At 33.2% G+C, this 17115-nt stretch overlaps 1 protein-coding gene across 1 annotated transcript in view; it reads left to right on the forward strand.

The window, feature by feature from the left end:
- LOC124171523 (muscle calcium channel subunit alpha-1) overlaps positions 1 to 17115 on the forward strand; it is a 287447-nt gene that overhangs the window by 183430 nt on the left and 86902 nt on the right. The window contains exons 24-28 of the mRNA XM_046550696.1: positions 6246 to 6298; positions 9516 to 9662; positions 10663 to 10864; positions 10972 to 11241; positions 13546 to 13629. Of these exons, the coding sequence (XP_046406652.1) occupies positions 6246 to 6298; positions 9516 to 9662; positions 10663 to 10864; positions 10972 to 11241; positions 13546 to 13629 (756 nt within the window). The remainder of the gene's footprint in view (positions 1 to 6245; positions 6299 to 9515; positions 9663 to 10662; positions 10865 to 10971; positions 11242 to 13545; positions 13630 to 17115) is intronic.

Below are 17115 nucleotides of genomic sequence, written 5' to 3' on the forward strand. Positions count from 1 at the left end.
TGCATAAGTCATTTGCTCAGCTTTGCCGATGTCCATGAAAACTTTTTGTTCCTTTTGGAGAGCAATTTTTCTAATGGTGAAAATTTTACTTCCAAGATTAATTTTGTTCAGTTTTATAGGATAGAAGACATAGAGCTTAGCTAAGAGGCATTTCAGTTCATCGATAATCTTCTCTTAGGTGCATTTGACAAATAAAGAGGGGCACTCCTCTATTTGAACCTACTGACATTTGGCTCTCTCTCCACTAGTATGTAGTGAAATGCGTGATTGTAGCCATTAAGACGATCGGCAATATCATGCTGGTAACCTACCTTCTCCAGTTCATGTTTGCGGTTATAGGAGTCCAACTGTTCAAGGTAAAGCCTTCCCTTGTTGCTTAATGTATCTAAGCTTGTACCTGCACTTGTCACTGGAAAGTGTCTCACATCTTACAAATCCTCTGACATCATAGCATGGTGTATTCGTAAATTCAAGTATTTGTTCACATCTTGTTGGGGATATTCTTTTGTTTTAGTGTTTTATTTTGCCATTTTCTTCTGTTCTGATTTAATGTGTGTCTGCTTAATGTGAATTTTGTTGCATTCTGTTGCCTGATATCAATTTTGTTTAGTTTGCATTCGTAAGTGTGAAGCCTGAAGTTCTAAAATAATTGTGTCCAAGTGTTCATTTATGTTGTACTATAAACTATTCCTCATGGGTATTGGCTGTGGCTCAGCAGTTATATTTCCACCACCAACCATTTCTCGCATGTCGAGTGTCATTCCAGTGCATGTTAAATGAAGTATGTCCAGCTTCCTTTATCAGTGTGTTAGTTTTCAATAAAAAAATGAAATTGAAAATTTGTGTGATAAAATTCTGGCATTTTTATCGTTAGTAGTGTTTAAAATAATTATTATGCTTTAAAATTTGAAATTCTAAAAAAAAATAAAGTGAAAACTTATAAAATTATTTCAGTGTGTGGCTCTATATTTTTTTGCTAAATATATATGAATGCAATTGGTTAATGGTAAATGCATTGATATGTATTACTTAGAGCTATGTTATTAATTAGTCATTCAAGGTGTTTTCAGCTTGCCCACAAAGTTTTCATTCCTTATGTACTTAGACTAAAAGTGTTATGAGAAAATATGCCAGTAATTTGGAGAATATTAACCACTCTCTAATTAAAAACAGTTTAGCATTTGGATACTGTCATTTGGCTAGCATATTTTCTTATTTAAAAGATATTATTTCTTACTGTCTTTCTCAGCCACCTACCCTTCAGACTATGGTTGATGTATAATTGCATAGTCTTAAATTAGTTCGATGTTAGAATGCCATTATCAATTCTCCTGTAGCTTAGTGCACAGAATAAAGAATGCTATCATTTTTGGTAGATAATGACAGAATTAACTTGTTAGAGGTGCAAAAATTATTTGGAGATCAATGTTTGGTGGTTATCAGTCATTTTTAGAGTGCTGCAGAATTTCCTTTTGTGGTTGTATAAAAAATGTGTCGCTATCTTTGATCATTATTTCTGGCATATACATCCTTCATTTCATATGCATCAAATTCTGATCACGTTAACTGCTCTTTTGTCATATATATCATTTATCTTTTCATAAAAAATCAAAGAATAATTTATTAGTGTGTCCAATCCTTTTACAATTGATTTTCATCCCTTTTTACCCACTTGAGTTTAAAATCAGGGCTGGTGTTGAAGTTGGTATTTTGTCATATGTACACTACAGAAAGAAAGCTTGATTAAGCATATCTTCTCTTATGGATTTAATGATGCAACAGCATAGTTTAATAAGGCTGTACACGGTACACTGAAATTTTGTGATGAACTTGTTGGGAGTTAAACAAATTTGCTGTTCCTCAGGTTATTACATTAGGTCCTTTATAATATGTCATTCAGTTAATCGTTTTTTGGTCTGTTACTTCCATAGCTGGTCTCCTCAAATAACTCTCTCATGTTATTACTCTCCTTCCCTAACTCTTCCCTATCTCAAATAATCAGTAGGTACTTCATTGGAGTGAGTACGCATCCGTAGGAAGTAAGGCACAAAAAAATGAATAAAAGTAATTAAGAGAGCAATCATTAATGAAATAGCTGACTGTCTCGGTTAGCTTTTTGGGCTTCCCCCTTCATGCTTTACTGTAAGTCTTAAGTAAAAATGAAAATTGTCATAATCAGTGCAATGCAGCCATTGCAGGTAATATTTTTAATGACACTGGACATAACTCTGCCGAATAACATCCCATGCAATAGTTATAGGTTATTTCATTTTCACCCAGAATAAAGCATGAATTCCTTGGTTAAGGCTGTGTTTTAATGAGGAAGGAAAGGGGTATGTGAAGTATATTCCTTAGGAAGTTTTTTTCTTTAATAATTACTATGTTTTCGTAAATGAGCTGCTTTTGATTATGGATCTCTGTATATATTATTTATGGAATGTAGATAGGACTCAATGTTTCATAGCTTTCAGGCTTCATCAGAAGGATCTCATTTTTGTATTTTACACTATGATCAGGTGATCTTAATCTTAGGGAATCTTAATGAATTCGCGCTATTTTTTGAGAGTTATGATTTTCGAACTACCTCAAATCTCACAGCTTAACTCACTCTTATGAACCTCATATTTCTTGTCAGTTAAAAGTATATGTTGTTTTGGACACTTACATTTAATATGTGCCATCAGGATTATATATTAAATTGTCATGTACTACCATAAGAGATATTATAAAGTTTTGGCAGTATATTATGAAATTTAAAACCGTGGGGAGAATCAGAGAAATTAATTTGACAAATGGCTTTGAGGAAAAAATCCATTTATCCCTTTGTCTTTCTTCAATCATCAGTACCATACTCCTGTATTTATTTTACTCCCTGTAGTATCTGTCATTCTTATTCTTTTCTCTTTTCCCTAGTGCTTCATCGATTTTTGACCTTTAGCTATCATATGAGAATATGAGTTTTACCCATTCTATAAATAGTAGGTTGTAGATATACGTAATTGGCCTCCATAGTAAGTTCCTCTCTCTCCAAGAAAGCACTGTAGATGTTTTCCAAGTTGCTAACAACCTATGCAGTATTGTATTGAGGCTCCATAAATGGTAAAATACCATTTGTTATGTTGTGTTCCTTTGCTTTATTAAATTGCTTATATATTCAGCTTTATAGTTGTCCAAAGAAAAAAATGCATATGCTATGCTTGTTTATTTGTTCTCATGATTGAGTGGTACACAGTTCCTCATGATGCCGCACCAGTGGAGTAATGAGAGTAAGAAATCCAGCTACTATGTAGTTGTCCGTAATGCTTTTGATGGGACAAAATGAATACGAGTTGGCTAATCTTAACACTATGCCAATTAAATGATTTAAGCCAAAAAAACGAAATTGAATCTTTGAAAAATTAGCAGTTGTTTTAGCTGACATGAAATTTTTATAGCCCGGCAAAAATCAAGTTCATGTGTGTTTCGTTTACCATGTATGATTGTATTTGTTGCTGCATGAACGTAATCATTATTTAAATATTGTCATCCTTAATTTCATGATTATGATTTGCAAACTGCTGCTGTCGTGGGTGTCTATCCCTTTTAATTTTTACTTTAGAGAGTTGTTAGCTATTGGCTATTCAGTGAAGTGGTTCATTGAATTTTTCAGCAAATATTTTAATTGATGATAAGCTATATAATGTTGCAACAATTTATCTGTTTTGTCCTCCAGTGATTCTACATATTTGTTAAGGAAGCTATGATTAAATAAATGTACTATATCTAGGTATAACTGAACTGAGCCTCGCTTCCCAGCAAAGAATTTTATTTTGGCAATGGTGAAATGTTTGGATAGAGAGGTTAAACCCTTCTTTTGAGACTTCTTAAAGGACACTGACTCACTTAATTGTTTTCTCCGTCACATTTGAAGATTTCCTGCGTGTGTCTGTAATCTCTTTCATTGAATACTACTGTCTCTCCAGTTTATAATCATGTAAGTACATTTCCTTGGAGTTTATATTTGGCTTTTGATACAGGAAACTAAATCAAAAATCGACTTGACTAAGGGATTAGGTCACTCTTAAGGGATTTCCTGTAATCCCTCTTATCTTCCTCTCCAAGAAATCAGGCTCTGCATCCTTCTTCCACCGTGATGTACCCAACTGTTCACCAGTATTCATTCTTCTACCATCATGATTCCCTTCATGTCCTACATAACTCTTTTAATCTTTCTTCTTCCTTCAAGCTCTATCAGCACATAACCCTCTCAGCGTCATGAATGTGTTCGTTGGTTAAATAATACTTAGAAGGGCATTCACTAGAATGTTAAGGCATTGGAATCAATTGTTTGTGTTAGCATTAACTCCATTTATTATGTCATAATTTAATATTATTTTGGTCTATAATTTTTCTGTATTTATAGTGGGAATTTCTTGGGTGTATATCATCTTCATTTCTGTATTTAATATTATCTCATGTGGAATTGGATATGTGTCATTTCACATCAAATATCATCTTTATCATCTTCCATTTTGGTGAAACTCATTACATCTGATACTTATTCATAACTCACTAAATTTGCAAAACTGTGTCTTAATAGTTATTTTTATATTTATCAATCTTTTTCAATTTTTATTTTTACGATTTGCCTTCAGTTTTTGGGCTGCATGTTATGATTTTATTTGGCTTAAATATTTGGTTATGCTTTTCTTAATCCATGATATATGATGAGTTATTTTTAGTTTGAAAGTGTAAAGATATAAATGTTTCATTAATGTTGAAGATATCTTGACTCTTGCAACCTATTTTCCCAAAATCAAATGTTTGTACAAGATATGAAGTAGGTACTGAACAAGTTGTTGCAAAATTATTAAATAATGTAAATCAAGTGGCCCTGTAAGCATTAGTCGCAAGTTGGAATGTGCCAGACAAAGTTCAACGTTTTGTTTGTTAACTTAAAAATTAAAAACTTCATTTAAACCTGAAGGAAAGGAAACTTTGGACTTGGAGTGGCACATTCTGACTTGCGACTACTCAGTGCTGGGCCATTTGGTTAAATGTACACAATTATTTCATATTTTTTATGTAAAGAAATTTGAATTCATCAATTGCTATTGGACTAAAGGCTTTTATTTGTGAAAAATATATCTGAATCAATGGGGCTTGTATTTAGGGAAAATGTGCTTCAAAATTTAAATTATTTTGGAAAGTTAGGAACTTCTCTTAAAAACCCATTTTATGTGATGCATCATCTTTCATAGATTAACGCAAATGTTTTACAAAATTTCTAGCTAAATAAGATCATAAGATAAAGCTCAAAAACTAAAGGCAAAACTGTAAAAATGAAAAATTAACCATGAGTGATATTTTGGAAAACCATTTATAATGCATAGTTAGTAACAATTAAGAACTTCATGGACCCATTTATGTCTAAATTGGGGAAGCTTTGGGAAAGATTTTGATTCTCCTGTTTTTTGGTGTGAATAGACTCGTATACATATAATAGAATATTTTTGACTGAATTTTTTAATATGTCTTCATTTTTAATATGATTTCTGATGGAGAGTCATTGATCAAGGCAATCTGTAAATTTACTGGTGGAGCATGAGTTAGGTAGATCCTGGCAATACACAGTGGAATATTCCATAAGCACTTGTGAATATCATCCATACCAGCATCCCCTATCATATTTTCCGTAGTGAGTTATTAGAACATAAATGTAACTATTGTGAGATAACTAATTACCGTCTACTATTCTTGAATGATTTGACAAAGCACATAAGCCCAGCATCATTTTTATGCTAGACCTCAGTATTTTTGTGCAACTTTAACTCTTGTAAAAAGTTTTTAGAAATACAAAATCGTGAAAATTTCAATTTTTAGTGGATAACATTAAATGATTTCTTTTGGTGAAGGCCATTCCTTTTATATCTTAGAATAAAAAATAAATATATTTGAAAATAATCTAATAGTTGTGGCCTATGATCAATTAGTCTATTGTCATCATTTTAAAAACATATTTAATTTGGGAGGATTAGGCATGCTTAAGGTTTCTTCCACAGTAAGTTGTATATAAATATTATATATATATAAGCAGCAGCATCAATCTTATCACTTTGAGCAGTATTTAGCCTGAGTGCACTATGATCACAGCTGTTGCCCTTATATGGTATGAGTACTTGAATCATTGCACTAGCACATAATTTGCAAGTTGCTCTGCGGTACCCACTGTTATTGATTTTTAATGAATTTTTTGTAATTTTCAGGGGAAATTCTTCTCATGCACTGATGCCTCGAAAATGACTGAAGAGGAATGTAGGTAAGTGGGTTGTTGCATTTTAGAAAGTTATCCATTAATTTTATTTTATTTATTTTTAAATGGAAAAGAATTATCAAGAATTTTTATTTGTTGCCAGAAACCAGCTGCTTATATGCTGATTCCCATTTTTTATGATGTTTAGGGACTTATAAATTTTATTTGTTACTGAAATTTCTTTTTCTTTTTATTAAGGATGAGTCGGTTCTTAAATTTTTTCTCCAATTTCAGTTCTCGGTTCTCAGTACTTATTACCTAGGAGGAAATCTTATTATCTGAATTAATGGCAAATTTAAATGAACAACCACAAGAAATGAATGAAATTATTTACACTAGTGATGTAAATTACCAGGAATGCTCTGTAAAAAAACTTAATATCGTCTCCATAATTTTATTTGCCAAGCAAAAAAGCTTAAATAACACATTTTTAAAGAATGCATGATCGACCAATACATATGTCACATTACATCAGTCAGTCACTGGTTCTTTCTCCAGGTTTTGATTTTAAAAAATTCAAATTTTCACCCTATCTGGGTCTAGTCCATTATTTTTTTGGCAGAAATATTGCCTACAGTACTAAACAGGCATTCACTGAAAACAGTGGTGGTCATTGTTGATTTTGAAGGGCCGCGTTAACATGCTAGGAGCACAATTTACATACTGCATAGCATCAGGATCAATAGTGAAACCCCCACAACATCTGACGACATCATCCCTAAATTTGCTGTAACTTGTGAGTCAGTTAAAAATATATTCTGTATTCTGCGATGTAGCTTAAATTGTTACTTTAATTGACAACTTATTCGCATGCTTCATTGTCACAGTTCTTGCAATGTCATCAATTAACTGCTCAACACGCCGGTACAGCAACACCATGGATAAACTGGGTGGCTGTGAGCTAACGCAAAATTGTAATGCACTGTTGGATTCTGCAGGATAACAACACCTTATGATGCCTTGCATAGGTTTATCGACTTACGAACAAATTCTCGGAACGTACCTTGCTCACATGTCAAAGAATTACTGTATATGTACATGATTCAATCGTAAGACTACTTTCACACAAAACCAATTTTCTGCCAGCCACCATTCACGGCATGGTACTCGACGTTGCAGAGAGTTGCCTCATCTGAAAGCCGCATGAATTTCACATGAACAGCAGCCGGGGAAAAGTCGTTCTGTCTGAAAGCGGTCTCAATGTAGCATTGAGTGTATTTCACACCGTAGACAGCCCTTTGCCGGGCCAGATTGCAATGGGTGCCGTGCTTTCAACGGCACGATTCGACTCGTTTGAAGACATTCATAGAGACCAGTGATAAGTTCAATGAACGGCACCATGCCGTGGACAGCGGCAGGCAAAACGCCAGCTTGTTTGAAAGTGGCCATGGCTACGGAAATGTTACATTGCTGGCGAGAGCGACAAACTGACAAACCCTTAAATGCGCATGTTAACCAGCAACTCTCAAAAGAAAAAACATGGATGCCATGCTATCGGAAAGTAATGTATGCATTTTTTAATCTTTTTTTTCACTTTTTGGCCTTCAATACGCTGCTGACCATTTCGGTTTTTCGCACCAAATTCAAATACTCGTGACCATTCTGAGCCTGTTCCATAGTACCGACTTTATGCAATCGGTTCTCGATACCAGTTCCACAGGCCAAGAACCGAGAACCGGGTACCGGAACCGACCCATCTTTACTTTTTATTTTAGTTTTCAGTTTCCTCTTTTTCAATATTATTCTACATTATCCTGTTTGTCTTAGCCTTATTATAAGGTAAACTGCAGCGATTGGTTAAGTCAAAACGTTAGTGATCATTAACTATATGTTTATTTTTCCAAACAAACCTTTTTGCCTTATCTCAAAGTATTCAATGAAAGTTAGTAATTTTTCCTAATTTGCCAGTGGGTTTCCCATCACTATGGCTGCCCGAAATGGTATCATTAGGTCTCGGCAGTGGTGGGGTAAAGTCCACCAAACTGTAGGTTGTGGGTTCAAATCCCGCCTGGGTAGGTGGTTCTTATCCAGGGCATGGATGTATGTGTCGTGCTTTGTTAATTCCTCCATTGTAAAGGCCTCTATGTGCCGTTTACGGGGAAGTTGGAAATAAATAGAAAAATAAATAAAATGAAATTAATTATTTTTGTACTTATATTATACCGTCAGGTATTATTGAACCCATAGTATTGTGTTGTGTTGATACATATTTGCTGCCTCTGGTGCAAACCCCCTGCATCCTTGCCAGCCCTACAGTAAGTAAAGGCGGCGATGTCATTGTTTGTGTTATTTTGGTGACCTATTGGAAATCCTGCTTAGATATTTCTTATCTTAATTACTTTTTTCACCCTAATTTGTGACTGTAGAGAAAATTCAAAATTTTAATGGTGTTTTGTGACCCCTTTTGTAATTTTTTCTGGAATCCTAGCAATTTTATGCTTAGAAAATACCATATGTAAACCAAAGCAACCATAAAGATTCACACAATTCTTCTGTGCACAAACCAATGGCCTTGACCTGGACTCAAGCTAGGATCATCTCTATGATACATTATTTATGTCAATTTTGGAAAATATATATGACTATATGAGGTTTCATGTCTCACAAATGATATTATATAAATAGGATTTCTTCATGAATTTTGATATCAAAAGGGAGATTTTTTATTTTAAATGAGCTCTTTTGATGGGCAGTGTGCAATAAAAATAGGATCTTGTCTTAATTACAGATTTTTATTTAATTTTCAAAAATTAATCAAAATTTATTGTTGATCTTTGGCAACTATTATTTGAGTGACCATGATATTTTAACTCTTCTTGAGTCTTTGATGAATATTTGATAAAAGATCTGTCTCCATTCGATCTTTTCTCAATAATCTGGGCAGTCACTAGTTCCATATATGTAATTTTCTTGTTTCAGAATAGCCTAAATGAGTAATTGCAAATAATTTTCAATGCCCATACATTAGTGTTATTCAAGGAATTGTCTAGTATTGTTTGAGATTATTATATTTAACCACCAAACTATAATGAGGAAGACTTAGTAATCCCAATTTTGTCTTGTGTTACATTTTGCTTCTCTATGGGCTACATTCATTTTTTTAATGTCAAATGGGTTGGGTATGTTCAAAATCTATGTTCGCTAAGACTGTTAAGGCTTCATCAACAGGACTTTTAATAATAGTAAAGTCTAAAATTTATTGTATTTTATGATTATTTTACAGGGGATCATACCTAGTTTTTGAGAAAGGTGACATCGACAGACCGACAGTGAAAAACAGAACGTGGTCAAAAAATGATTTTCATTTTGATGATGTCGCTAAAGCTATGCTGACCCTTTTTACTGTTTCTACTTTTGAAGGATGGCCTGGGTAAGTAATGTCATAGAGATATATTTTTTTGCTAACAATGACTGGTATTAGTACATATTTACTATTCTGGTAAAAGTTGGCATTACAGATGAAAATTGCATTCATACCTCAAAATCCATGAGTATTCAATTTTCCATTGCCTTTGCATTTCCCTGTCACCTCTGTTTTCATATTATCTCTGGTTTTCAATATAATTCAGTCTGTAAAAAAATTATTAACTTTTATTTAACCTTAATAGTGTTGTCCTCTTTAACCTGGTACATGTAGAAAATTCCAGGGATTTTGACTAATTTGTACAATTATAAACAGAATTTTATAAACATTTCATTATGAATGTGTTGAAGCTATGTTTTCATTTGTGCCTCATATGTTTATGTTATAAATGAAACTGTTCACCTATGTTGTTAACTTTTCTGTACAACTTGGGAATAATGTATAATTTCAAAATTTATTGAAAAACACTAGGCCGATGGATAAGTCTGTAAAATTCTTCGCAAATACCCCTTAAATATCCTGGCATTTAAATGGTTAACTTGCTGAGATGCTTTGGAATAATGGGGTTCTTTTTCTAAAGAGCAATTAGAAGCTTAGCTGTTCACTTGTTTAATTTAATGTTTTGTGTATTTAACCTGCCATAATGTTGCATCTGTAATTATTACTCAATGCTTAAATGGTGGGCACATACATATTTATTAGAAAAGAATTAATGCTACATCTTGTACCTATTCATCCCTTTGGTTGAAGCTTGACTTCTTCTGTATATCCTTCTTAACTTTAACATGTCATTTGATAAGTTTTTCATTTTCGATTTTGTATTATTTTTCAATATAATCCCTTTGAAGAGAGTGTGTGGAAAACTTTTCTGTGTTAAGTCAGTCAACAAATGTTCAAATTAAACTCTTTCAATTATTGTAATTTATGTACTGCTACTCTTTTTCTATTAATACCTTATTTTTTCCTCAGTGATTTGAATGAAATGTTCCTTTTGATTTATTTTCAGGCTCCTTTATGTTTCAATAGACTCCCATGCAGAAGATTATGGACCAATCCACAATTTTAGACCAATTGTTGCTGCCTTTTACATAATTTACATCATCATCATAGCATTCTTTATGGTGAACATATTCGTAGGTTTTGTTATTGTTACTTTTCAAAATGAAGGAGAACAGGAATACAAAAATTGTGAACTTGATAAAAATCAGGTAATGTTTTACTGCCTTCTGAAGTGAAAATGGCATTAAAAATAATTTGCTCATTCAGTTGTACTTTTAGTCTTACTCAATAACTCATGTCACCAATTTATTTCTAGCGTAACTGTATTGAATTTGCTCTGAAAGCTAAGCCTATCCGTCGATACATTCCAAAACATCGGATTCAGTACAAAGTTTGGTGGTTTGTTACATCTCAGCCATTTGAATATACAATTTTCATTCTCATCATGATAAACACCATAACCTTAGCAATGAAATTTCATAGACAGCCACAACTCTATACTGATGCTCTGGATGTTTTAAATATGATATTTACAGCTGTATTTGCTTTGGAATTTGTCTTCAAACTAGCAGCATTCCGATTCAAGGTAAGTTAGATCAATTTTTCCCATAATTATTTAAGGATTGTTGTATGTTCATCATTATAATGTTCAGTTGATGTCTCACCACTGTTAAAATTCATTTTAATTTGTATTTTTATTCAATTTACTTGTAAGATTTATCACATACAACACTTGATCATATTTTTATCATCTATGATGATTTTAATCAGAGATGGGTTGGTTCTGGTACCCGGTTCTCAGTACTGCCGGTTCTTGGCTGTGGAGCCGGTATCGAGAACTGGTCGCATAAAGTTGGTACTTTGGAACCGGCTAGGAACATTGGTGAGGATCTGAATTAGGTGCCCAAAGCCGAAATGGTCTGCAGCGTATTTAAGGCCAAAAAGTGAAAAGAGATTAAAAAACGCATATATTACTTTTCGATTGCATGGCTTCCACGCTTTCTTTCTTTTGAGAGTTACACACTAACTCGTGCATTTAAGGCTTCGTCAGTTTGTCGCTCTCGCCAGAAATGTAACATTTCCGTGGCCTTTCGCTTTCAAACGAGCTGACTCTTTGGCTGCCGCCGTTTACAACACGGCGCCCATTTGGCCCGGCGATGCGCCTTCTATGGCGTGAAATACAGACAATGCTATATTGAGTCCACTTTCAGATGAAAATGCTTTTCGTCGGCAGCCATTCACGTGAAATTCAGGCAGCTTTCAGATGAGACGACCGGAGATGACTCTCTGCAACACCGTGTGCCGGCCGGCAGGAAATCGTTTTGTCTGAAAGTAGTCTTACGATTTAATCATGCACATATACAGTGATTCTTTGACATACGAGCAAGATGCATTCCAACAGCCTGTTTGTAAGTTGATAAACCTATGTGAGGCATCGAAAGATGTGGTTATCCTGTAGAACGCAACAGTGCATTACAATTTTGCGTTAACTCAAAGCCGCGCAGTTTATCCATGGTGTTGCTGTACTGGCATGTTGAGCAGTTCATTGTTGAGGTTATAGGTACTGTGACAGTGAAGCATGCGAATAAGTTGTCAATTTCGGTAACAATTTATGCCACATCGCAGAATATAGAATATATTTTGAACTCACTCAAAAGTTACAACAAATTAACAGAGGATGTCGTCAGAAGTTGAGGTAGTTTCCCTATTGATCCTGATGATATGCAGTATGTAAACTGTGCTACACACAGCAAATTCTTCGTTTTGTGTCAGTCATGCTCATCAACTTTTCCAACTCAGGGGAACTGCCTCTTTCCAGCTGCTCACCTCTCCTCTGACCAAGACTATGCAGATAGGCATGATTAGCCGTTGCCACAGGTGTCATTGGTTGTTGTTTTTTTGACTCTTTGCAAATTTCTTTAGAACTGCATCATAATTTTAAATTGTGTGGAAGATGTTGGAGATGTATTGCTCAATTTCATTGCTACTATTTAGTATCCTAGGCATACAGTTGGGTATAGTTAAGAAATTTGTTGCTTCACTGCTGAAGCAACATCACACATTACCATTCTATTTGAGCGGAAGCTTATGATAGTTCAGAATCACCATCCTCTTCTGATATGCTAGAAAAAGTTGCATATGAGTACGTATACATACATATATTAAAATGATCTTTTTTAAGTATGAATATAAAAAAAAGAGGTTTAGACATGAAATTTTCCGGAATCCTTTCAATGGCAGTTCATTTTCAAAATAACAATGACGTTTTTCAGCTCCATCTTCTATTTAAATTTCAACTAGATTTTCTAAATTAGCCAAAAAAAATTAAAAATCAGAAGTTTATCTTTAAAATGCATTGAGTCCTAACAAATCCAAATCATAGAGAGTTTGTGAAGGCTTGAACAATGCTGAAAATTTATTGGGAAGTTAAAAAATTAAAGATTGAGAAGATAGCGGTTTTTTGTGTGACATCCATTCTAGCAAAGTTACTTCCTCATTGGTGCAAGTTCAAAAAAAGATGCTAGGAGCAGGTTAAAAGCCTATAAAAATTATTGTATATTCATAATTGAAATAATTATGGCTTTGTTTTAGCCTTAGAAATTACTCCTTTATTTAAGTAAGATTAATAGATAAACAAAATCATTTATTGTTTACAGTGCACAATATGATAAAATTTTGCACAATATCAATCCTATATTTAAAATTTGGGTTTGCAAGCATTGATGATATGGCATTAGGTAGTAGTTAGAATTTTTTGTGTGGCTTGCTAATGGAAAATCAGAATTAAATTATCAATTCATTTCAAATCTGAATTTTTAGGATCAATCATTATCAATAATCAGTCATAGTTGAATCAATGGTCATTTTAATGGATAATTTTTCATTTCAGAACTATTTTGGTGATGCTTGGAATGTTTTTGATTTTATTATTGTCCTTGGAAGCTTCATTGATATTGTCTACTCAGAAGTCAATGTAAGTATTATCAGTTAATATAATTCTTTATATAAAAAGACCACTTCTCGTTTTATGCTTTTGATAAATTTGATTGGTAATTAGGTGTAAAGTGTTAAGTATTTATGACTATTTGTATTTAGCTAACTTCCTATGTTTTCTCCTTCAGTTATGCTAAAATAGTATTCTTTAAGTTTTTTATCTCTAGGGTCTTTAGTGTTACTGACTGTATATGACATTAAAAATGCTATCACAGTGTGCATAATGTCGAAATGGCTTCTTTGCTTCCTCTTCCTTTTGTGTAATAAGTATTTAGTAAGAAGCAGCTTTCTCTTTTTCTTCATCTGGCCTTTTTACATAGCTATATTTATATACATATGTATGTTAATTGATCATTTATTCCTAAATTAAGTCTTCATCGGTAGTGCTCTTATTTTGCTAGGTATGCTCAGAGCGAAGTCTCAGATATTTGGATGACATTCAAGGTCAAGGATGTCGTTTTTTAGTTTAAGATAATCCATTTTCCCATTATGTATGGCAGATATGGATGTGAAGCAATAAAGGTGTAACAAATTTTAGGCTTTGATTTTTCATTTGTCTGACTTCATATTGCTTGGAATGAGCTACAACTCAATATGATGATAATAGTCTGGTTATTTGCATCATGTCAATTGCTCTTTTATTGGTGCATGTCCCAAGTACAATACAAGCAACTTCTATAAGAAATGGGTTGTTATACAATGCTCAATATGTTTTTTACATCAGCATGTAATTTGACCGAGTGTGTTCATCTGCCATAGTTTTTGAGCCTGAACGAGTGTGTTTGTTAATATCCTATTTCTCTTTCTTCATTGAGGATGTTATTTTACTATGCATAAGTGTGCCTTTGGCTAAGCTACTTAATGACCTATGGTATGTGCAAAAGTAATTGAGAAATTTGGATGAAATGTTCCGTTGATTATGGAATTGACTTTATATCAATTATGCAGTGCTGCATCGTTTGCTGAAATTTTTTGAAGAAGAAAGTTTCCAGAGGAAGTTTATGGTATGCATAATTATTGCTTTTAAAGCCGTAATAGTGCAACTATTTGGAACATCCAGTTTAGTCAGAGTCCATAAGAAATTTGTTTTCAAGCTATCAAAATTTGGAGTATAATTTCCAAATTTGATAGATACATTTTTTAATGAGATTGCATTTCAATGAATTAGATGTGTGACTCTCAAAACAAAAATTTGGCGGAGAAAACCTAGTTTTGTAATTTTTGAAATGAAAAATTTAATCTATATTTTCTAACACTGATTGATCTAGGTACATTCTGTCAAGTTATGGCTCAGTAATGTGATGCTTTTTATTCACTACAAAACACACAGTACATAAAGTTTCCCCTGCCTCAAAGTAAATTTCATCTTTGACTATCCCTTTTAATTTGCTGTTAAAAAAATATTTTTGTTCATTTTTATATTTGATGTGGGTTGTTCAATTTTTACATGCTGGGGTTCAAACTATATACATGCACTTTTGCTAGTCTTCCTGATTATTAATAATGTTCTACTTTGAGGTCAGTCCTTTTTAACCTCAGGTTCATCGTTAATGATTATTTTGTAGTAGTAGTCCTCTCATTGAAGATGAAAATCTCATCTGAAAATCTAGTATGAAGATCAGATTTTTGGTTGCGATCAACTGAAGGTTTTTCTGCTTCTGTTTTGTTAGTAAAGATATATAGTACAAACACTGTTTAAAAAATGGAAGTTAAATCAATTTGATAGATATTAAGGAGTGGAAAATCTATGTTTTATTTACATCTACACGTTCTCTTTGCCTTATTCCTCAACAGTATGCATTAATTTTAGCCGGTAGCCAATGGGCAATGGATTCTTGGTAAATACAATCAAAATCTATGATGTATTACCAATTTTACAGACTGATTTGGAAGTCAATACGATGTGAATGCAACATCTTTTCTTGTATTTAAATTGAATTGATGAGCTTTTTTTGGTTGTCTATATTCCTACTCAGAATTACATGCTGCATGTTTTTAATACATTTTTTCATGTAAAAAATATATCACCAGTTCTCATTTACTCACTCTCAGCTAATTTTATGGCACATTTTTTTGGTGATGGTTATCAAATTCTGTCTTCTAATCTAAAATCTAATCTTTTTGTCACATTTGATGCTCTGAAACTGAAAACTCAAAAGTATGTGAAACTCTGCTTCATGAAAGGAAATATTTGGCTTTGCTGACTGTTTATGTACTGCGTTTTATTGTCTCATATTACTCCGTTATGTTTTGTGCATAAAAAAAGCTGGAATAATGAATAGTTAATGGCCTCTTGATGGAGTCTTTTGATCAGTTGTTAAGTTTCACCGGTATTGAGATGCCCATCCCAGTCTGGCATAATGGCTCTCCAGTCTGTTTTGTGTTGAAAATATCTATCTTAAAAATTGAAAGATTCATCGTTTTAGTATTCCTGACTATGCCCAGACTGTTCTTATTAGCCCATCAGATTTCTGAATGTAGGTCTTAAAGACAAAATTCTTCTAACTTTTTGTTGACTTCTATTATGATTGTGTTTTATAAAAACTTTTCATTGGCACTATTACTAATTATTGGCATCATTATCTGTGCTATAAGGCTAACAATTTTGAAAGAAATTCATAGAAATATTTCAAGCAATAACCACATTCTACAAATCACCTCTGTATTGATTGAAAGTTGAGCAAAGGAAATAGAATGAAGCAAATAGGATAGGATATAGGAGACATGATGTATCCTAAGTGCTATATGTTGCTCTATTCATGATTAGTTTTAATCCTGAGGTTGCTGTTTTGGTCATAGATCTGTGAAATCATACACTCTTGAGTTGTGATCTGTAATGCTATGATTTTGAAAATTTGTAATTCTATCCATTTCATTGATACAATTCTTTCTGCAGTGATAAACATTGAAATTAGTGTATACAAAAAATTGCTCATCCTTGAATATTGGCCTGTGCTAAATTTAAAAAATGTAGGTACCGGAACACATATTCACACATTTAATCCACTCATGATTTTCAATTATAAGCCAACGTCCCCCTAAAACCGATGATTTTTTAAACTTTTGATGAAAGCCAACGTGGGATCATGTTTTACCCAATATGGAAAAACCCTGATTTTTTTTTTATTTACTCTGTTTTCTCTCAGAGGTGCCGGAATGCCGTTCTGACACTTTCCAACCAAAATTAAGCTCTGATATTAGGCTACTGTTCTGCAGTAATAACCCTGCATAAGACTCTTTATTTATAAAACAGTGTATATCAGTGCTTAAATATTGAATAGTAAGTGATTACAAGGAGAGACATTGAAGGTTATAAAGAATCATTATTTACACATTCCATGGTGGATACACAAGTTAATATTTCGAACTTTTTTGTAATATTCTGGATGTTCATTGTTATATAAAGTGAATGGTTAGTGATTTTTCAGTCAAGCATACAAGTGGGAATAGAAAACATTATGTTGCA

This window comes from Ischnura elegans, chromosome X (assembly GCF_921293095.1).
Source record: "Ischnura elegans chromosome X, ioIscEleg1.1, whole genome shotgun sequence".
Classification (NCBI taxonomy): domain Eukaryota; kingdom Metazoa; phylum Arthropoda; class Insecta; order Odonata; family Coenagrionidae; genus Ischnura; species Ischnura elegans.